We start from the raw sequence: 20,951 nt of genomic DNA, 5'->3' as shown, positions 1-20,951 counted from the left end.
AAGCAATACACCTGCGGCACGAAGAGCGGGATATCATTTCCGCCCCCTTCTACCTGTGGACTGCCCAACTGCCCCATGTACTGTAGCCACCCCCAAAGAAATGACGTGCCGACGGTGTGTCTAAGTGTGGGATTCTGACCTGCACCACCACGTTCATACTTTTTCACGTGCACTCTTTATTGATCAACAATGCTTGCTGGACATTCTCTCTCTGACCACCACCGCACGATGAATCTGCCCGCATTTCGATGCTAACCAGCTAGTCAGAAGCAATGTCTGGCCCTTGTGACCTGTACACTTCCTTAGCATGTCCTCTTCGGCGATCCTCGCGGCATCGTCGATGGCCGGCTCTCTGTCCTCGAGCCTGCTAGCACCTAGTCTCTCTGCCTCGACGAGTGCTGCTGGACAACATGTCGACCTGGCACCACCTCCGTCTGGCTTTCTCTCTGCCCTTGGAGCTCTGATAACTTTCATTCCTGGCGCCCTGTTCTGGACCATCACCTTTACCACAATCACCTTACCAACATGGTTGTTTACTCTGTTCTCAATGAGTTTGACATTCACCATGAATTTCACTACTTTGTAAGTGCCCGGACCTCCGAGACCGTGCCTGGCTGACCATCTAAGGCTTCTGATAGCCCTGGCGATTGTGTCGACCATCAGCTGGTTCATCCGGTACCGGTTCCTCAATGTCTACACACGTCTCCCAGCGGAACCGCAGAGAAAAGAGGTGCAAATAGATCTGTTTCCAGATGTACAAGGAGGAGATTCCAAACCGGGCTTGTCAAATTATCTTGATGAATTCCTCGAGGCAATCAAGGTGTTTGGGTATTTGGAGCGGCCAGTGTTTCACGAGTTGACCCGGACAATGCAGACTAGGAAACTCATTGCCGGCGAAACGTTATTGCTCGAGGAAGAGAAGGGGTTCTGTCTGGTCGTGGATGGGCTTGTGCAGATATTCGTGAAGTCCCTGAGGGACACGTCGGATGGACAGGCCCCTGTAGACTTATTCGACGAGGACGAGGGATACCGCGAAGGCAACCAAGGGTACCAGCTGCTCACCGAAGTCAAGAACGGAGCTTCCATGTCCTCCCTCTTCTCGATATTGTCACTTTTTACCGAAGATGTTAAGTTACGCCACGACGAGCAGCATCCTGTTGCCTCACGATTCGCTGGTGCCTTCTCTCGTACTCCTGATTCCAATATCACAAGTCCTGCCACCCAGCCATCAACGCCAGCCTTCGATCGTCCAGGCACCGCGAACGGGCACCCTCGACAAAGACTACCCAATGTCCCGCCGCTGACGCTTGACCAGGCCTATGATGACCCAGATTACAAGACACCCAAAGCGAGACCCAGAGCGGCCTCCTCGGTACATCCAGACATCGTCGCCAGGGCTACAGTGGATACTACAATAGCTATAATCCCAGCGAGTGCGTTTCGCCGTTTGACGAGAGTATATCCAAAAGCTACCGCGCACATAGTTCAGGTGATCCTGACACGATTGCACCGGGTCACCTTGTCAACGGCGCATCAATATTTGGGCCTGACTTCAGAGGTCCTGCAAATCGAGAAGTCTATGAACAAGTTCACCAGTTTTGATCTGCCAAATCACTTACGGGGTTCTGCTCTAGACAGGCTTCGAGACAAGTTCACCAAGGAAAGAGATCGCATCGGGCCAGAAGAGCTGACCAAGGGAATCGCGTTGCATAATCCTTCTGCAAACCGACGCAGGTCCTCAAGCAATCTGCGCCGGGAAGCGGCTATCGCTGCGGCGCGCGGCACGCCAACTGCCTTGACTCCTGTATTAACGCCTGCGTTGGCGCCCAAAGTGCTGCGGCCTGGCATGGGAGACAGGAATGTTAGTTCAGGTGACCTTCATGGGACATCCCGGCCAAGTCAGCGACCAATGACCCATATCCGATCAACTTCAAACTGGACAGGAATGGGCGCACCAGAAACGCCGAGGTCGGAAATAACTAGCCCAATGGGAAATCGTGAGCTGCCTTTCTTCTCGCCCTTTGGCCCCGATAAAACACTTCATCGCCAGGACTCTATGAATGAGGATGGTTTGTTCCGCGAATCAGTGCTCGAGTGTATGGCCAAGGCGCTTGGGCTTAATGAGGCTGGCAGCCAGTCTTCACGGCGAGGTGCTGCTTCGGTGGAACAATCGCCACGTCTGGTATCCTACGACGCAAAGCGACAAACGGCCATCTTCAACAACGCTTTTGGTTTCATCGACCCCTATGATGACCTCGCTGATGGCGATTCGGAGTCTATGTCTGTCTCCGTGGCCAGTGCTACCGGAGGATTGCAAGGCCATTCTCTGAACGACGAACTCATTGATGATGTGGAAATCGTCTTCTTTCCGAAGGGTTCCGTGCTGGTCGAGCAGGGTGAACGAAATCCAGGTCTCTACTATGTTATCGACGGGTTTTTGGACGTCAGTATTCCAGTCGAGGAGAAGGAAGAGAAGAAAGATTCACCAACCTACAATGGGCGAAAACATAGTCGAGAAGAGCCATTCCACCGGCTGCGAAGAACAAAGACATCGAATTCTCGAGCTTCTTCGTTACCAGGCGGCCCTGGCAAAGCAAAAGAGTCCAAAAGAATGGTGGAAAAGTCTTTGTTCTTGGTCAAGCCTGGTGGCGTTGCTGGTTATGTTGGGACACTGTCTTCCTACAGATCATTTACCGATGTGACAGCCAAGACCGACGTGTATGTCGGATTTCTACCACGTGCCGCCCTGGAAAGGGTGGCCGAGAAGTACCCGATCGTGTTGTTGACGATGGCTAAACGACTGACTAGCCTGCTCCCACGATTGATCCTTCACATTGATTTCGCGCTGGAATGGGTCCAAATCAATGCTGGACAAGTCATACATCACCAGGGAGATGACAGTGATGCGATCTATATCGTACTCAATGGTCGTCTGAGAGCTGTACGAGAAGGCGAGGGTGGCAATATGCGCGTATCAGGAGAATATGGTCAAGGCGAGAGTATTGGTGAGCTGGAGGTCATGACAGATGCAACAAGACCTGCCACTTTGCACGCCATTCGAGATACGGAACTTGCCAAATTCCCGCGAACCTTGTTCAACAGTCTTGCTCAAGAACATCCCAACATTACTATTCAGATATCAAAACTGATAGCACAGCGCATGAGGGCGCTTGTGGAAGCTCCTTTGACTGAGCAAGCACCGGATAGAACAAGAACAGCAGTGAGCGAGTCTACCACATCGAACTATAACCTGCGGACAGTGGCAGTGTTACCAGTCACAGCTGGAGTGCCAGTCATTGAGTTCGGAAATCGATTACTGGCGGCTATGAGCCAAGTGGGCGTTCCCAACGGGGTCTCACTGCTGAATCAAGCGATAATCCTCAACCATCTCGGCCGTCATGCCTTTAGCCGGATGGGCCGGCTGAAGTTGTCACAATATCTTGCCGACCTCGAGGAGAAATATGGCATGCTGCTCTATATTGCCGATACGAGTGTGAATGCGCCTTGGACGCAGACGTGTATTTCACAAGCCGACTGCATCTTACTGGTAGGCTTAGCAGAAAGCTCGCCCAGCATTGGCGAGTACGAGCGATTCCTCCTCGGTATGAAGACAACGGCTCGAAAGGAGCTTGTGCTTCTTCATGTGGATCGATATGTCCGGCCTGGACTTACACGACAGTGGCTACGGAACAGGTTGTGGATAAATGGAGGTCACCATCACATACAAATGGCCTTCCGTGCCAGTCCCGAAGCTACTCCACATGCTCAACCCCGACGGTTGGGGTCAGCCATCAAGCAGAGGGTACAGGTCATTCAAGCCGAGATACAGAAATACACGTCTAGAAGAGTGCGGCAAGCTCCCCTGTACTCGGCAGACACACCTTTCAAAGGTGACTTTCATCGAATGGCGCGACGGTTATGCGGAAAGTCTGTGGGTCTAGTCCTTGGTGGTGGTGGTGCTCGTGGTATTGCACACGTTGGAGTCATTCGTGCTCTCGAAGAGGCTGGGATACCAATCGACATCATCGGCGGCACTTCGATAGGTGCTCTTATGGGCGCACTCTACGCCCGCGATGCGGACATGGTGCCTATGTATGGCCGAGCCAAGCAGTTTGCGGGCAGGATGGGCAGTATGTGGCGCTTCGCCCTTGACCTGACGTACCCGTCTGCGTCGTACACGACTGGTCACGAGTTCAATCGCGGGCTGTTTAAGATATTTGGAGATTCTCAGATCGAAGACTTTTGGTTGTCTTTCTACTGCAACACCACGAATATCAGCAAGTCACGTCCGGAGATCCACACGTCAGGCTATGCGTGGCGCTATGTCCGGGCGAGCATGTCTCTCGCCGGTTTGATACCGCCTATATGCGATGATGGAAGCATGCTCCTTGACGGCGGATACATTGATAATCTGACTGTACAGCATATGAAGAGTCTTGGAACCGATCTTGTTTTTGCTGTTGATGTGGGCAGTCAGGATGACGACACTCCGCAACAATATGGCGATACGCTTTCGGGCTTCTGGGCGCTTTACAACCGATGGAATCCTTTCTCGTCGATACCGAATCCGCCCTCGCTCAACGATATCCAAGCACGGCTGGCGTACGTGAGTTCGGTTGATGCTCTGGAGCGGGCAAAGAATACTCCGGGTTGCGTGTACATGCGTCCGCCAGTCGACCATTACGGGACATTGCAGTTTGGGTCGTGGGAAGAGATCTATGAGAACAGCTATAACTATGCGAAGGAGTTTTTGTCGAGGTTGAAGAATGAAGGCAACTTGGACGTGATTGATATGTGGACTGGCTTTAAAGACGAGGAAGGCAAACAGCTTCTCCGAGGACAGGCTCCGAGACGGGCTAGTATCTAGATGTTCTGGCGGGATAAGTGGTCGTGATGGTCTCAGAAGTGCTTGAAAGGCCCCCTCATAAAAAGGCGAAATATCCAAACCAAAACGAGTATTATGAACCAAAAAAACAAAGACTTTTCCTCACAAGCTCCATTATGGAGGTTGTAGGTAAGTGAAACCAGCCGTACTGGTTTTTCTCGTTTCTACGAAGGGGGATTGGGGGAGTTCGATCCTGGCCTCACCAAATAGGGTTATTTGGGTTCAGACCAGGATCTTTACCACTCAGCAATCTTCAAGTTCTGTATTTCGCATATCTCTCGGCTTCACTGTGGATTGAAGCAATTTTTCGGGTCTCAAATATATATTGCTAGTGAAGGTGGTCACGCTTAAGGTGAGGTATGATATGGCTGGCTCGCGCAAGGCTGATCAAGTATCGCTTCCGGTGTTTGGTGAATCTTAAGTCCGACCAGTTTATGCATCGACTACTTGTGACATTCATGTCAATCTGCTAGTATGTCACGACGATGAGATGGCACGAAGTCTAGATGGAGTTCAGGGTAGGAAGACACAACTCCAATCTAGAAGATATATCTCGCACCGAAAGAGCCTGTCGAGCCTGTCACTCGCGCAAAATCCGATGCGACCTTAGCGCGACCAGGCGGCGATGTACGAATTGTGCACGAGAGCCCGAGCAACAATGTCGACCGTGGAAGAGGAGAAAGAAGGCTGTCGGTGCGACTGGCGATAGTGAGGGTGTAGTCAGCGACAAGGAGATTACCGAGTCGTCTGTCCGCACGGGTCTTAGGGCCAGCAAGAAGCAAGCTACCGCTTCGTCCGTTACTGTTGGTGATGGGGCGACAACAACTTCGTTGAGCAACGATGTTCGGCGGACCAGAAATCGGGACGTACCAAGGGTGCTACGACACGCCGACCGTCAGCCCAGCGAGCGTCAGGATGGGGAACAGACATGGTCGTCCGGTCCACTCGCGAATCCGCAGCCTTTTGTCGTCGCTCCCGAACGTGTATTGTCCGGCTCAGACCCTCCTATCACCAGTGCCAGCGCGCCTACGTCTACGCCCATGTCTCTAGATAGGCCATACGAACCCGGCTATATGCAGCGATCGCGGTACATCGCACCGGACTCAGAGGTGTACCGCTCTCAGGACGGTGCAGTGGACACCAACATGCACACCGTTAGCAACATCGAACATCACTATTCCTCCCTCTCGCCTGACATCCGCACCAAGATTTGTAATATTCAAGAGACCTTCGCCCTACCCGATCACCCTACACGCGAGGCCCTTTTCGAAAACTTCTGGACATACTGCTATCCATGGGATCCCGTGCTTGAACGCTCTCATCTCGTTGCAATCACTATGGCCGAAAGTTCGCCTTTGCTCGTCAACGCGATCTTGCTTGCTGGACGTCGGATGTCTTCATCTTCGTCCGAGTCTTTGGAGTTGTCAAAGGACTTTTACAACCGTGCTAATACACTTTTCTATCTCGACTTCGAGCGCGATCCGCTGAATCTTTTGACAGCGGTGTCGCTGCTGCATTGGCTCAATCCTCATGGGCCGGAGACGGTGTCGAGTAATACTTCGACTCACTGGGTTAGGGTGGCGGTCAGTCTGGCGCAGCAGACGGGGTTGCATCGTAGGAGAGCATTGCCTGATAAGAGACTGAGGCGGCGAATATGGTGGACGCTTGTGGTATGATCCCTACTCTCTACATGGTGTCTTGCGATGCATCGAATACGCTCGTGCGGACGGCTGACGGGTATGGTGTACTACAGGCTCGCGATTGTCTGATCAGTGCGGCTCACGGTCGGCCAGCAGCCATCAACTTGGAGGATTGCGACGTTCCTCGGCCGACGGTTGAAGACTTTCCCGTTACACCTGCCACGGGCGTGGTGTTTATCGCCTACGTCGATCTAGCGGTGATTGTCGGGCGATTCGTCAAAGCTGCGTTGAATACAGATTCGTCGCTCCACTCTCATGCAACTGGTACTCAGGAGTCGTTATCACAGTGGATTACAGCGCTGCCTCGGTCGCTGAGGTTAACACAAGATGGCGACGCTCAGATTTTGAAACCGTATAGTTTTGAGGCTCGACAACTTCACGTCTTGTACTATGTCGCTGTCGTCCTGCTGTATCGGGAAAGGACACTAGGTCGGCCGTCTTCTTTTGCCGCGGTGATTGCATCCTCAACGATCGCTGGCATTTTCTCCGACCTTATCTCTCGGGACGAGGTACGGTTTTTGAACCCCGTTTTTACTTTTTATGCGCTTGTTGCGGCGATTGCGCTGCTTTCTTGTCACAGGTACACTCGACTATGGACTGTTGCGCAGGAGGATCTGCGGGTTCTTGCTCAAGTTCAGGAAGAGATGAGATGGAAGTGGCCTTCGGCTGGGGGGAGTATCAATACTTTCCAGAGGATGTATCAACTCACCGTGTCAACGCGGAGACAGATGGACTTTGTGCCGGAGGGTAGCTGTACGCTTACGGCTGAGCAAGCGGGACTTCTTGGGGATGTTGATTCCTCGCTATGTCGGATGTGGGATGTGCTCATGCATCAGACTGCTCCAGATTCGGCGTCCACGGCGATGCCTATGGATGACTTTGATATCATGTTTCAGCAAGAAGCGGCGCAATCAAACGGTGGGATTGGCGAGTGGTTGTTCTGGGGAGACGTTGCGTTTGGTGCAGGTTGAGAAAGGTGGGCGTAAGGTCTTTCCTTGTTGTTTCTTCCTATTTGAAGTGACCAAACAGCTGGGAGTCAAGTCGCTGGTTTTCTGGTGAATGGGAGGAAGAAGGACGTTGATGTGGTTGGTGGATCTGGAGGTGGCTTGTGGTCAGACCAATGGCGGAACTCGAACAGCAAGATCTGATCGATCTCACAAGGCTGAAAGATCCGTGCGATCTTCGCCCAATTCATGACGTCGTCAATTCAATGTAATTGTCATGAAGAAGTGCAAAAAGACAGCCACAAGACCTGGCTGCTTTTTATATACGAGTCAGCGTAGCAGCGCTCTGGAAATGAGCTTTGCTACCGCCAATACTTTAGTATCCTGTCTCCTCGTTAATGGCTAGCAGGAGCAGCAGCAGCAGCAGCAGCAAGCCATTTCTAAACGACGTTGAACACGGTTCAACCACCGCCATGAATTCCAAAGATGGTCGTAAAAAGAAGGTGTTGATCGTGGGTGCAGGAGCAGCAGGGTAAGCAATCTTTGCAAGTGATGAATTAGATCCGCCTGTGTTGACCTGGGTTTAGCATGAGCTGTGCACATCATCTCAGCGATACCGACAAATACGACATTACCCTGATCGACGCCGTCGACTATTGCGGCGGACAAGCCTTCTCTCACCAGTTGGACAAAGAACGACATGGTGCCAGCTGGTTTAACCAAGGTGTCCAGGGTGGCAGCTACATCTTCCACCATACTATGACCATGTTCGCTCGACAAGGCTACCATGCCGACCCAGTGAATCTACAAGTTTCGTTCGGACTGGGCAAGAAGACTTTCTGGTCCAATGTCTTCCCAACCGACCTCATTGCTCGACATCAAAGCGAAGTCAAACGCCTCTCGTTTGTCCTGAAGTTCATGCGCTGGTTTGAGATCTTCTTCGCCCTGATCCCGATGAAGATCTTTTTCAAGCTTTGGATGTTTTCGGAAGAGTTCACCAACGTCGTGGCTCTGCCCATGGTTGCGTTATTTCTGGGTACCGGAAACTATGCCCCTGAAGTACCTACCATGATGCTTGAGCGTCTATGCACGAGTCCGACTTACGGCATGTGGTATCCGTACGACTCAAAAAGCATTGCAAGCAACATGCCGCCCATGGTCGTATTTCCAAACTTTTCCGAGTTCTACGCAACTTGGCGGAAAGACCTCGAATCGCGTGGCGTTACGGTCAGATTGAACACTGAGCTTGTCAAAGTCCTGAATCGAGACAAGAACGGCGTGATCGTTAGCTTGAAAAAGCGTACCCCCATGCCCGACCACCATAACCCGGTCTTTGGTGACCCTGATGCCCCAACTTTCGAGGAGCATTATGACGAGATCGTGCTTTGCGTGCTTGCCGACACAGCAAAGATCGCCCTTGGTAAGACCGCCTCATGGCGCGAACGTCAAGTGCTCGGATCTGCCAAATTCTCGGACGATATCACCATCACCCATACGGATGCAGACTACATGAAAAAGCACTATCAGAATTTCTATGATGACTCAATTGCTGCCAAGTCTCTCTCAGGCAGTGATCAGACTGCACGCTGTGAAGCAGCCAGCAAGAATTTCCGTCCAATGTACTACATCAAGATGTACGAGCAGGATCTGTCTAGGCTGGAGATGTGCTTCGACACAACCAACTATCAGGCCCAATTTCCCCACAACGTACCATTTGAGGATCATGTCTTCCAGACCATCTATCTCAACAAGGGCCGTGATGGACATTTGTGGTCGGACCACGAGATCGACGAGTCCAAGATAATCCGGAAGGATTGGTGGCATCAACTCTGCCATAGCTACACACATTACCTGTTCGTCGTACCATGGATGATGTTCCTCCAGGGTAGGAAGAACATCCGGTACGCTTCGAGCTGGACCATGGTCAATGCGCATGAGGTGGCTATAATGTCAGGCATTGCCGCTGCTGTGGATTTGGGCGCCGAATATCCTGAGGACCTGGAGAACGACAAGTTTGCCTTTTTGAGTTTCAGATTGTACTATCTGCTCGCATATGGCAAGTGGTACAGGCGGAAGTATTCCAAGAAAGGACGCGTAGAGACCCAGAAGGCGAAAGAGGGCAAGGCTTGGGCGAACGGACCATATGGTAGCGTGTACAAGGGGCCTGGCGTGGCTGAAGTGGTAAGCTTTTACCACCTTAATCTACCTCACCGGTCTGCTGACACCTTCTAGGAGCGAACCACCTGGAGGGAAGAAATGAAGATAGGAAGAAGTACGGGCAATCTGGCGAGTGAAACCAACAAGGACAGGAGTCAGCCTTGATATCGAGAGACGGTGATTTCGTGGCCAGTGGAATAATGTGAGTATATAATGATATCAGTTCGGATGAACATGGCCAAATGTGTGTATGTTCGCATCAAGCAAGGAAAAGGATGTCGGGACTTGTATTGTACTATGTATTTGGCGGGATTAGTGGGTGCTGATCACGGTTTAAATGTTCTGCAGCAGCTTGTGTCGTCGACGAAGCTGATAACACCATGTAAATATCGAAGAAGCATAGCCGTCGTCGAAGATAGAAGACGTCGCTGCGGATAAAAAAGACAGCTGTTCCTTAACACCCAGACCCTGCAGTGAGTCCAGTGACCCTCTTACCAGGCTACCAGTCAGTCCACCAGTGGCAGGAGCAAGGCGTATGCGCCCCCAAAGCGCGTCAATTTCATTCGGCATTGATTTTCAGTTTAGCTTCGTCGGCGCCTGCAGCCTGTGCATAGTACGGCGTTTCATCAATCCCACCTCAACTCTCTTCCTAAACCCGCCTCTCCATTTCTTACTTTTGCTAAGCAGATACACAATTTTCTCCTACAACTCATCCACATACTCACTCGTCGGTTCTTCGCGCCATTAATTGTTATTACTGCGTGTCTACATTCCTTTAGTCCACTGGAAGACAGATCAAGCGAGTCTTCGATTGACGGCGCCTCTTCCGCAAAAGCTCGAGCATTGAAAGCTGTCGCCTGAACACTGATCCTGCGCATTACGCCATAGTCTTGCATACTTACATCCCCTCTTCCTTCCACCACTATCCTGTCATTTGCACACCGACGTAACAATCATGGGTAGCTTTGTGTTCAGATGGTGAGTAAGCGCGCAATTGCGCTGCTGACTGATGAGACAGCGCAACTGCAGACTCCTGAGTCGCGTCCAATTCTTCACCATCATTACTAACATGTTTCAGGCCACATCCCGACGCCTACGATGTCCACGTCACCGGCACTTTCGACGACTGGGGCAAGACTGAAAAGTTGAATAAGGTTGGCGACATTTGGGAAAAGGAGGTGCGATTGCCGGAGGCCGGGAAGAAGATACTCTACAAGTTCGTCGTCAACGACAACTGGGTCATCGACCCTCAAGCCGCTACCGAAGACGACGGCCATGGAAATGTCAATAACGTTCTGCACCCGGAGCAAATCAGCCGCAAGGGTGACGTCGCTCCTGAGGCCTTGACGACTTCAAGTGCAGCGCCAGAAAGCACCACCGCGGCTTTGGCTGGTGGGGTGCCCTTGGAATCGAGAAAAGAGGCGACCGAAGGTAAGCTACACCGAGGATTGTCTTGTGTGCAACATGCATCAAATCCTGACCTTACGTCCCACCCTTAGTTGAATCTGCGTCCTACCCTACCCTCAATAAGGAAACCACTAAAAGCAGCCCGCCAGGAGCATTCCCAGAAACCCCGGCAAATGAACAAGAACAGTCCTTCGGCGTCAACCCACTGCCACCCACCACGGAAAACAAAAACCCAGTGGATCTTCCGGCTGGTGAGAAGGTGCCTCCTTCCAATCAATTTACCTCCAACTCCATCTACTCTTCAATCACGACCTCAGAGCAGGACTATGACAATGCCGGTAGCTCAACATCTTACATTGGAGGTGCGCTATCAGCGCTTGGTCTCGGAGGGCTTGCGTCGTCTTTGACATCCTCTGAAAAGAAGGAAAATTTGATCCCGGAGTCTTCCCTTCCAATGAGCAAAGACGCCGGGCTTGAGGATGCTGGTCCCACGACTCAATCAGCTGGACCTACTTCTACGACTGCAGATTTGGCAGGTCAGGTCCCATTGGAAGAGCGCAAGGAAGCTACAGTCTATGAGCCTGAATCTACTACTTCTGCTGTTCCCGAGGTCGTCAAGGAGTCCATCGCAGAGGCGCACGTTTCGCCAGAAGCAACCACTTCTGCTGAAGCTGTAAGGGAGAAGACAGCAGTGGAAGAGGAGCTGTTAAATAAAGTCCCCACCACAGATGCAAACGTCCAGGCTGCCTCCTCAGCTGTGCCCTCAGTCGTCCAAGATTCGCTTGCCGAGGCTAACACTTCCCCTGAAGCGGCTGCTTCTACTGAAGCGGTCAGAGAAAAGGCAGAAGTGGAACAAGAGCTGTTGAATAAGGTCTCTACCACAGATGTAGACGCTCAGGCTACTTCCTCAGTGGTGCCCGAAGTTGTCCAGGAGTCGGTAGCCGAGGCTAACACTTCTCCCGAAGCGGCTGCGTCTACCGAAGCTGTCAGAGAAAAGGCTCAAGTGGAACAAGAGCTCCTAACGAAAGTGCCTGAAACCGAAGAGGCTGGTGAGCCTGCACCAACCATTGCAGCGGCCACTTCTGCGACTGCCCCATCCACAACAAGGGAGACCACCAGCGAAACTCTTCCTGGAACCTCGTCGGTCGCCGCTGCCGCAATCGCCGACGGAGCTGAAGGATCCGAGGTTCCAAGTAATGTTGCGCAGACTAGCACTGTCACCGAGAAGACGGAAGGCGACAACACCGAATATGCCCCTCCGCATAACACCAGTAGTGCTCCAGGTGTGTCGAGCGCAGCCGCTGCGGCAGTCTCGGATGGTACGGAGGATCCTACGCTGGCCGACGAACCCGCGGTTCGTATGATGAACGCGAATGACGCCCAGGGAACTGCCCCTGCAGCGACTGAGGCCGCACCAGCCACAACAAGCTCCTATGTACCAGCGACTTCGGCTACCCCTGTCAAGGAGACTCTAAAGTCCGCAGCACCCACATCTGCTGCTCCAGCATCCAAGAAGGAGACCACGACAACTCCATCAAGCGCTACTACTACACCTACCAAGAAGCCTGCCACCACCACTCCTACCGCCAGTCCTGCGTCGACAAGCAAGGATAAGAAGAAGAAGAACCGGATCAGCTCATTGTTCAAGAAGATCTTCGACTAAAAAGTGTCTCTAGTTTGCATTATCGGCAAACGAATAGCAGCCTGGCGGCTTGTATGTATCTCGTGCAGATGAAAGGGGTTTCTGAAGGGGCAACGGGGTGCATTGCGAGGTAACGGCGCATTGCTGGGTTTGGACAGCGGATCCTCTGATCTGGGTTTGTTTGTCATTGTAGATATCCCCTTCAGTTGTGTGGTTATTGGCAGAGATGGTTTAGGCATTTTTGTTCGTGTAATAGCTAATTCATCGTTCAAAAGTCATCATCTTGCGTCTTGATATTCTAGAATCCTTCTAGAAGACGCAGAAGCAGCCATAAACGGGCCGGTGGCTGGCTTTGGACGATCATGATGATCTATGCGGTGCATCTTCGATCGCCCGTGCTCCATCATCAATCAATAATAGCATCACATGGAGCAACGAACCCATACTTCTGGCTTATCTTCTGCTGCACATGCTTCTTTGTCATGAGGCAGCATAGCAACACCACGGACGGAGTCTGTTTCTTCAGGGTTGTCCGGTATGTTGTGTCTCTTTCCTGCCCTCTTTCTGATTCGAAGCCTAGTACCTCTCGAGAGTCAAGATGCAAAGGAAGCTAGAAGCCATCTGTAGCGTGAGCCTAGAAAGCCTAAGGGTAAGCTTTGAACTAGGGTAGGCATAAGATGGGCATGAGAGGCCAATCAGGGCCTTGAACCATCGCCCTGACCGCTAGAAAGCTTCTGGCTATGACATCGCTTCCACCCGTAGTGCTTTACTCTCAATGGTGGTATGCAACGCACTTGTTGAGGGGTACAGGTGGTGTTTCGCTCTTTTGAGAGGTCCGCATCGGTCGATAAGCCGGAGTGCAAAGTGAAAGAAGCAGTAGAATCAAACTGCACAGCGCCTGCACGAGCGTAGATGGAATGTGCAGCTAGGAGCCGCCAGCGTCAAAGCTCGACTGTAATGAACCATGCAAGGAGAGGGTGCACACGCCCATCGTTGCCAATGTGCTGTAGATCAGCAATAATTTAAAGCTACCAAAAGAGGCCGCAGCCGCCCGTGCTCCGCGCAGTTTTGCTGGCTCCCTCGACAAGAATTACTAGATATTGTAGCTCTTTGCTTGCCTGTATACAGTCGTTGCATGGTGGCTGCTTCTCAAGGCAGAAAGTTGATCTGCTGTCAGAGCAACTCTTTCCAAGCTTTGACTTTCTTATTACCTTTTGATCTCACCCGCTTTCACCACTTCCATCCTTTCCCTTTATCATCCACCGACTTCCCATTTAATCGCTAAGTTGGTTCTAAAGCTTCTCGAAGCCTTTAGCAACACCACCATTTACCCCTCCAGTGCGTCATCTTCGATTTCACCTGCTTTCGCCCCACCAGCAGACCTGGTTCACTCCACTGCAGCAGACGATACGCAGACGACATTGGATCAAGACTGAGCTCACTGGATAGGCATTCTACCCTGCCTGCGCCCTTTACGAATCATCACACAGACCACTTTTTGTCTACAGTACCACAAGGGATCCATCCTCACCTATCCCTCCCCAGTTCACGGATATCCTACCTACCCGAACTCCAGTAGAACCAACCCCACCTCTCAAAACCTCGCCTCTTCAATGTCACTTCCTGCTTCATATCAAACCCTCGTTGATGCTCTGACTAAAGACTTGCTCAACGCCAAACCCGACGACCCCATACAATACTGTGCGAACTTCTTCCAACGCAAGCTCGAGTCCGAGCGGGCCACAAGCAAAGCACCTAGTACGAAATCCAACGGCAAGATGGCAGACACTGCTGGTCCTTTCGACAACCGCAACCCCTTCGCAGCCAAGAACAGCATACAAGAGGAGGATGAAGAGCGTGATCACTTCGCCTCACCTACCGATGCTACATTCAAATCCCGAGATACAGGACGCTCGCCCTTTGGTGGTTCTGGCTTTGGGGCTGCAGCAGGTGGCGCAGGGGGAGGACTGTTTGGCAACTGGTTAGGTACTCAAGGCACAGAGGGCGAGACAGAACAGCAGCAACCAGAACAAACAGAGCAGGTGCAAGGTAAATATGCAGCAGGCCGTAGGACTTCCGTCTCTGCAGAGTCCATGCAACCAGAAGGTGACTCTGGCAACTGGAAACCTCCAAAACATTCAAAAACACCTGATCAGTACGAACGACTCCGACATGCCGTGGCTGGCAACTTCTTGTTCTCCAGTCTCGACGAAGATTCCTTCAGATTGGTGCTGGATGCTTTGGTCGAAAAGTCCATTCCTGCCCAGAACATCAAAGTGATCACTCAAGGCGACGAAGGTGATTACTTCTACATCATCGAGGAAGGCGAGTTTAACATCTACATCAACCCCGCTGGCTCAGTTGAGGCTGGTCCCGAAGGGATGGGCAACAAGGTCGGCACAATTGGACCAGGAGGCAGCTTTGGTGAGTTGGCATTGATGTACAACGCTGCTCGTGCTGCTACAGTAGTCAGTGCTTCCAAGGGTGGACTACTGTGGGCCTTGGACCGTCTCACATTCCGCCGGATTCTCATGGACAATGCTTTCCAGAAGCGAAAGATGTACGAAGGATTTCTGGAGGAAGTCCCTCTGTTCTCATCACTCAAACCCTACGAACGATCCAAGATCGCCGATGCCTTGGAGACTGTCAAATTCGAAGCAGGTCAAAAGATCATTGTCGAGGGCGAGCCTGGTGATGCCTTCTACCTTTTGGAAGCCGGCCAAGCTACCGCATACAAGGACGAGAAAGCTGTCAAAGAATATCACCGAGGTGATTTCTTTGGTGAGTTGGCACTCCTGGACGACAAGCCTCGTGCTGCGACTGTGGTAGCAGCAAGCGCTGCCAAAGTTGCGAAGCTCGGAAGGGATGGATTCAAACGACTTCTTGGACCTGTGGAGAGTATCATGAGACGGGAAGAGTACGATGCTGGAGATCACCTGGATCCTCTCAGCCAATCGAAGACTGTTACGTAGGGCGTTGGAAACGAAGTCTGATGAGTTGAACTTGGTCAAAGACGCGAGGAATTGATGGATCGGTGGTTTGGTGAGCACTGAGGAGACTATGAATCAACGACAGGACAAGATACCAGCATGAATTAGGGCTGAACTGCGCTACTTAGTTTTGATAGTACGGGAATGCTCAGGTTGAGTTTCAACGCGTTTGCTGTATCATGTCAAGTCGGCCGAAGATTATGGTGAAGTCTCGTATCCTAGACTGTGCCTACCTGGCCTGTTCTTATCAAGAAGTGCCTCATTCTGAGCATCTGTTGTAGCCTTTGAACATACATCCGCGTGCGTGCTCTTGAGATATGCTCAGTTACGTCAGCAGTACCTCGGCAAGATTCCCTGGACCCTTTTTTCCATGTGCACAAGAATCTGATAACAAAGGATGACCATCCCTGACTAAATCATCAAAATCCAGGACAACCAGGCTGACGCTCGCGAACAGTCTTTAAATGTCACTCCTCACCTGCATTTCTCGCCTTCCTCACCCATTCGAAGACATGAACCCTCCTGCTACACTTTGGCGGCCATCCCTGCCGTTCTAGCCGTTGAACCAACGCCCCTGACGTCCATGGAATGCCATGATTACTGATCCATACGAGGATCTTGTGGAGGAGTATACTCAAGAGCGGCAATGGACTCTCGATCCAGTCTTTGCTGCGCTTGCAAGGTCAAGTGCGCCTTTGTTGCCCTTACATCTCGCTGTTTATGTTGTCATTATTCAGCCTAACCCTCCACCGTCCCATTTGAGGCACCACATACATACTCCGCATACAATCTGCATGTTTTTCCCGAGGCAAGTCCAATGTTGATGCTGTGACTGTTCACTAACCCAGATTTCGTGTGGAGCGCGGTTCACTACTTGCAACTTCGTTGAAGGCTTCTGCTGGGGTGTTTCCTGCCAGATCACTATTTCTCCTTGGTCTTTGTGACAAAGCTGCCGTGGAAATTTTGCTTGGCTATTGGTATACCTCGGTTTTCAATCTGTGTGGTGACTAAGTGGCTGAGGAGGCATGGCTCTCTAGCTGCTGCCAGACCCTTAAAGGAGCGGTCCTGGCTTGCTTGAGTTCGATCTCGGAGCTCGACTGCTGGCTGTATATTTGCCTTTTCCTCACCCCGTTCTGCGGAGGAAAGAGCAATTCACTATCCTCTCATTTCCCTTCGGAAGTCCAAGCTGTGGTCATGGCAGACAGTCACCCATCACCAGCCCCAGAAGAGAAGATGTCGAGACCGCTCGATTCAGATAGTTCTTCGACGCACTCGATGCCCGTCCCGATTGCAACGGCCGAGCCAGAGCTCGAAAAGTCCACCAGCAAAGCCAGCCAGAGGACACAGCGGACTGGCCGCTCAGATCGAGCGCCAGCGACGACCGCACAGGACTGGGACCGAGACGATGATCCCGACAACCCTCATAACTGGTCGATTCCGAAGAAGATATACCATACCCTTACGCCTGCTCTGCAGAGCTTTACTATGTGCGGCTTTCATCACTGCTATTGATGCGTCGCTGACAGGACCTAGCACCTTTGGATCGTCGGTTTATAGCCCCAGTAAGTTCAGCTCAGCTGTCCCCAGACAAAAGCTACGCGTCCGGTTTTCTAACGATCGTGATCCAAGGCATCCCCGAAGTCGCCCGTGACTTTCATATCAGCGAAACAGCCGCAATCATCCCACTGAGCATCTACGTGCTAGGCCTGGGCATTGGACCTGTGGTCAGCGCCCCAATCAGTGAAACATACGGCCGTCGTGCAGTGTACATCCTCTTCTTCCCTGCATCGCTACTGTTCACATTGGGCGCCGGCTTCTCCAAATCCTTCGGCTCGCTCGTGGCCTGCCGCCTTCTCGCCGGCCTCTGTGGGTCAGGATGCCTTGCTGTCGGAGCGGGCACCAACGCTGACTTGTTCACGCATTACCATCGCGCCGTCTCGAGTGCTTTCTTCCTCATGGCGCCCTTTTTCGGGCCTGCGCTGGGACCGGCCATTGGCGGATACGTCGCCATGAAGAAAGGATGGCGTTGGACGCAGTGGATCATACTTTTCTGGGGCGTCCTCGCGTACGCCGTTACCATTTTCTCGAAAGAAACGTACAAACGCATTATACTTCAGCGGCGCGCGAAGAAACTCGGTCTCCAACCACCAAAGAACCCACTCCCACCGGGAATGTCGAAGATGCATTTCATCCTGGTTGTTACCTTGTTGAGGCCTTTGACTATGCTTGCCACAGAGAGTATTGTCGCTTTCTTCAGCATCTACACAGCGTTCAACTTCGCCGTGTTGTTTGGCTTTTTCGCAGCATTCCCGGTTGTATTTCAATCGCCGTATCCACAGGTGCAGGTGTATCATTTCAATGTCGGCGAGTCCGGGTTAGTGTTCCTGGGCATTGGAATCGGCGTCGTGATGGCGACGCTGATTTTCAGTATCATGGACAGATTGACATACAAAAAGAAGACGTTGAAGAAACGCGCTCAGGGGGATTTTGCACCTCTACCGCCCGAGGAAAGACTCTGGCCTGCGATGATTGGGAGTTTCTGTCTGCCTATCAGTTTGTTCTGGTTTGGGTGGTCGGCGCGCAGCGATGTCCATTGGATCTCACCTATCTTGGCGACGATCCCATTCGGCGTGGGCAATCTGTTGGTCTTTTGCTCGTGCGTGTTGTATCTGCTGGACACGTATGGGCCGTTGGCAGGGGCGAGTGCCGCTGCGGCGAATGGGTTGTTGAGGTATGTTGTTGGGGCGGTGTTTCCGCTTTTCACGGTGCAGATGTAAGTGCCCTTTCTCCTTGTCCTTGGTTTCCGCTGCATGGGGTATGAGCGTTTGCTGATGAGTCTGTGGGGCAGGTATCGTGCCTTGGGCGTGGCATGGGCTACAAGCCTTTTAGGATTTGTGACCATTGCGCTCCTGCCTATTCCGTGGGTTCTGTATAAGTTTGGACCTAGAATTCGGCAGAGGAGTGCCTACGCGCAGCATGCGCAGCCTGTAGCGAGGTAACATGCGAGCCTTCAGGACGTCGTTAATTGGTCGAATAAGGCTGTTATGGAGGCCGTAGACGAGAAGGTCACCTTATATGTGATACCATTACACGAGAAGAGAGAAAGGAGAAGTGTGAGCTTAGTACCATGTTTATTATCATTTTCTTCATGTCCGTTTCACAACGTTGCTCGAGAAGATTACTTCTTCTTTCCACCAGTTCTGCCCTTGAAACTACCCTCGAATCCAGGTCTTTTCTTCGATTTCCCGTGAGAGCCCTTCTCATCCTTCCTCTTGGCCAAATTGTCGACTCGTTTCTTTTGCTTGGCGTACTGTGCCTTCTGAACACCCTCGAGGCGTTCCGTCCATTCCTTCTCGCTCTTCTTCTTTTGACCCTGCTGTCTTTTCAGGGCCTTTTTGAGCAGACTTGTATCATCCCGGACATGTTCACCATGGGCACGTTTCTTGGCGTTCAGCCACATGTCCTTCTCCGCGATCTCCTTGCGCTTGTCCTCGTCCAGGCCGGCTAGTCGCTGCTTCTTGGCCATGGCGGCTTTGAGTTCTGAAGCGGTGTCTCGAGGTCCCTTCTTCTTATGGTCTTCGACTACCGTGGAGGACGATGGGTCGAATTGTGTGCCGTCATCGAAGGCGATGCGACCAAAGCTGAAGTTGGTGCTGGGACCATTGTCACCGACTTGAGGAGAGCGAGGAGACGCCAGTAGCGAACCCGAACCTCCTGGTGAGAAGCGGCGGGCGATCTCTTCATCCTGTCGACGTGCCTCTTCTTCCTTTTCTCGTCGCTTTTGCTCTTTCTTGGCGGCCTTGCGCTCTTCTTCCTTTTTGCGTCGTTGTTCCAGGAGTTCCTGTCGATTCTTGGGGCCGCGAGCGTCGTCTTTGTCCGCCTTACGCTCTGCTCGAAGTCGCTGAATGGCCTCTTGTAGTCTCTCGCGAGGTGTTCCTGAGGCGGACGTGTTCTTGGAGCTGGTCTCATCACTAGGTGCTGAAGGGATTTGTAGATTGGAGAGTTGAGGTTTGATGGGCTCGTCGAGAGTTGATGGTAGAATGGATGATGTTGATGATGTGGTGGACTCGTGCGGTGGGGAGAAAATCTCTGGTAGTTCCTCTTCAGAAGAGGCGGTGGAGGCTTGATCGTCGTTTACCAAGGGTTGTGACTTTAGATCGATGGGCTCTTTCAGCTGTACCTCCCTTGGTATTGACTGTCCATCCTGCTCTGTTCCATTCTTCTTGGCCTTTTGTCGTTCTTTTTTCTCCTTTGCCTGTGCTTTCAACTCACTCTTCAGTGCTCGTTTCTCGGCTCTTTGGAGTGCCTTTCGACGTCTGATGTCTTCCTCGGTTTCCTTCTCTTCGCTGTCCGGCTGCGTTGTGGCCTTGGTCTCAATTTTTTGCTTCTTGACCTTAGCAGCCTGCGCGGTTGGGGCTGCTTTAGGTTGTTCCATGCCGGGTTTTTCTAGGATACTTGGATCTGCTTCGTCTTCTTCGTTATCAGACTCCCGCTTCCGCTTCAAGGCAGCTCGTTCGTCCATGACATCTTTAGCACTTTTCCAATTGTCGGGATCGAGTTTTGCCATCTTGGCCGCTCGCTTTTGCTCTGGTGTTTGCTTTTTTCGCTGCCATTGATCCTGGCCGTACCGTCAGCTAATTTTCTCTGGGGTATAATGTTGCGGAACTGGCATACGCTGACATCTTCACCATAGTATAACTTCGCAGGGATCAAAGACAGAAGACTGTCAAAGGCACGTGCATGGCTTTTGAGCCGTTCCTGAGTTTTGTGTCAGCAGGCGGTAAATAAAAGATTTGGCAGAGAAGTGAATACCTCTAGTTCGTCAGGCATCTTGACGGTAATCTTCCTGAATCTCCTAACACTTGGTTTCACTTTCTACCCTCATTGATCCTGTCGAGCTCAGCGGCGAAAAAAAGTTCCAGGACGAACATCGAAAGTCTCGAAGCCGCACACCGACTCGCCGAGGTGGAGAACACATGAGCGCAGTCTTGGCGGAGATTTTCATCATTTGATTGATTGGGTGTCTGAGGGGTAGTAAATAGTAATACGATTGCACGGATAAGATGAGTTCAAGAACATCTCGACTACATGATGCCACTGTTGTGGTCTTCTGCTACTGTTGTACAACAAGACTGCCGCAGAGGGCATAGCACTGCTCGAATCCATCATACCTGGAGCGACAAGAATAGGTAAGAGAAGAGACTAAGCGGCAGAACCCGTGCGTGG

At 51.8% G+C, this 20,951-nt stretch overlaps 7 protein-coding genes across 7 annotated transcripts; 6 read left to right on the top strand and 1 right to left on the bottom strand.

Moving 5' to 3' along the window:
* Nucleotides 1-11: 11 nt before the first annotated feature.
* EDD37DRAFT_686628 (lysophospholipase nte1) lies at nucleotides 12-5,096 on the top strand. Its single transcript, XM_062819919.1, has 2 exons — nucleotides 12-582; nucleotides 628-5,096. Exons 1-2 carry the CDS (start codon nucleotides 308-310, stop codon nucleotides 4,865-4,867), a joined length of 4,515 nt encoding a protein of 1,504 aa, XP_062671367.1. The 5' UTR covers nucleotides 12-307; the 3' UTR covers nucleotides 4,868-5,096.
* A 295-nt stretch (nucleotides 5,097-5,391) lies between these two features.
* Nucleotides 5,392-7,556, top strand: EDD37DRAFT_608926 (uncharacterized protein; the record flags this gene model as incomplete). The annotated part of the gene is made up of 2 exons (XM_062815086.1): nucleotides 5,392-6,555; nucleotides 6,639-7,556. The coding sequence occupies 2 exons, from the start codon at nucleotides 5,392-5,394 to the stop codon at nucleotides 7,554-7,556; spliced, it is 2,082 nt and encodes a 693-aa protein (XP_062671366.1).
* Nucleotides 7,557-7,838: 282 nt separating this feature from the next.
* EDD37DRAFT_389581 (uncharacterized protein) lies at nucleotides 7,839-9,890 on the top strand. Its single transcript, XM_062812210.1, has 2 exons — nucleotides 7,839-8,061; nucleotides 8,117-9,890. Exons 1-2 carry the CDS (start codon nucleotides 7,928-7,930, stop codon nucleotides 9,759-9,761), a joined length of 1,779 nt encoding a protein of 592 aa, XP_062671365.1. The 5' UTR covers nucleotides 7,839-7,927; the 3' UTR covers nucleotides 9,762-9,890.
* A 751-nt stretch (nucleotides 9,891-10,641) lies between these two features.
* Nucleotides 10,642-12,756, top strand: EDD37DRAFT_649800 (uncharacterized protein; the record flags this gene model as incomplete). Its single annotated transcript, XM_062818176.1, has 3 exons — nucleotides 10,642-10,664; nucleotides 10,765-11,117; nucleotides 11,186-12,756. The coding sequence occupies 3 exons, from the start codon at nucleotides 10,642-10,644 to the stop codon at nucleotides 12,754-12,756; spliced, it is 1,947 nt and encodes a 648-aa protein (XP_062671364.1).
* Nucleotides 12,757-14,816: 2,060 nt separating this feature from the next.
* On the top strand, nucleotides 14,817-16,055 carry EDD37DRAFT_629651 (cyclic nucleotide-binding-like protein). Its single transcript, XM_062816538.1, has one exon. The coding sequence runs from the start codon at nucleotides 14,829-14,831 to the stop codon at nucleotides 15,705-15,707; it is 879 nt and encodes a 292-aa protein (XP_062671363.1). The 5' UTR covers nucleotides 14,817-14,828; the 3' UTR covers nucleotides 15,708-16,055.
* Nucleotides 16,056-16,767: 712 nt separating this feature from the next.
* Nucleotides 16,768-18,758, top strand: EDD37DRAFT_389443 (MFS transporter). The gene is made up of 4 exons (XM_062812208.1): nucleotides 16,768-17,212; nucleotides 17,259-17,287; nucleotides 17,355-18,498; nucleotides 18,574-18,758. The coding sequence occupies exons 1-4, from the start codon at nucleotides 16,920-16,922 to the stop codon at nucleotides 18,722-18,724; spliced, it is 1,617 nt and encodes a 538-aa protein (XP_062671362.1). The 5' UTR covers nucleotides 16,768-16,919; the 3' UTR covers nucleotides 18,725-18,758.
* A 145-nt stretch (nucleotides 18,759-18,903) lies between these two features.
* On the bottom strand, nucleotides 18,904-20,555 carry EDD37DRAFT_649797 (surfeit locus protein 6-domain-containing protein; the record flags this gene model as incomplete). The annotated part of the gene is made up of 3 exons (XM_062818175.1): nucleotides 18,904-20,343; nucleotides 20,400-20,483; nucleotides 20,538-20,555. The coding sequence occupies 3 exons, from the start codon at nucleotides 20,553-20,555 to the stop codon at nucleotides 18,904-18,906; spliced, it is 1,542 nt and encodes a 513-aa protein (XP_062671361.1).
* Between the last annotated feature and the right edge of the window lie 396 nt (nucleotides 20,556-20,951).

Source organism: Exophiala viscosa, assembly GCF_022695815.1.
Source record: "Exophiala viscosa unplaced genomic scaffold EDD37scaffold_4, whole genome shotgun sequence".
Lineage (NCBI taxonomy): Eukaryota > Fungi > Ascomycota > Eurotiomycetes > Chaetothyriales > Herpotrichiellaceae > Exophiala > Exophiala viscosa.
This window is presented reverse-complemented; position numbering and strand designations above follow the sequence as displayed.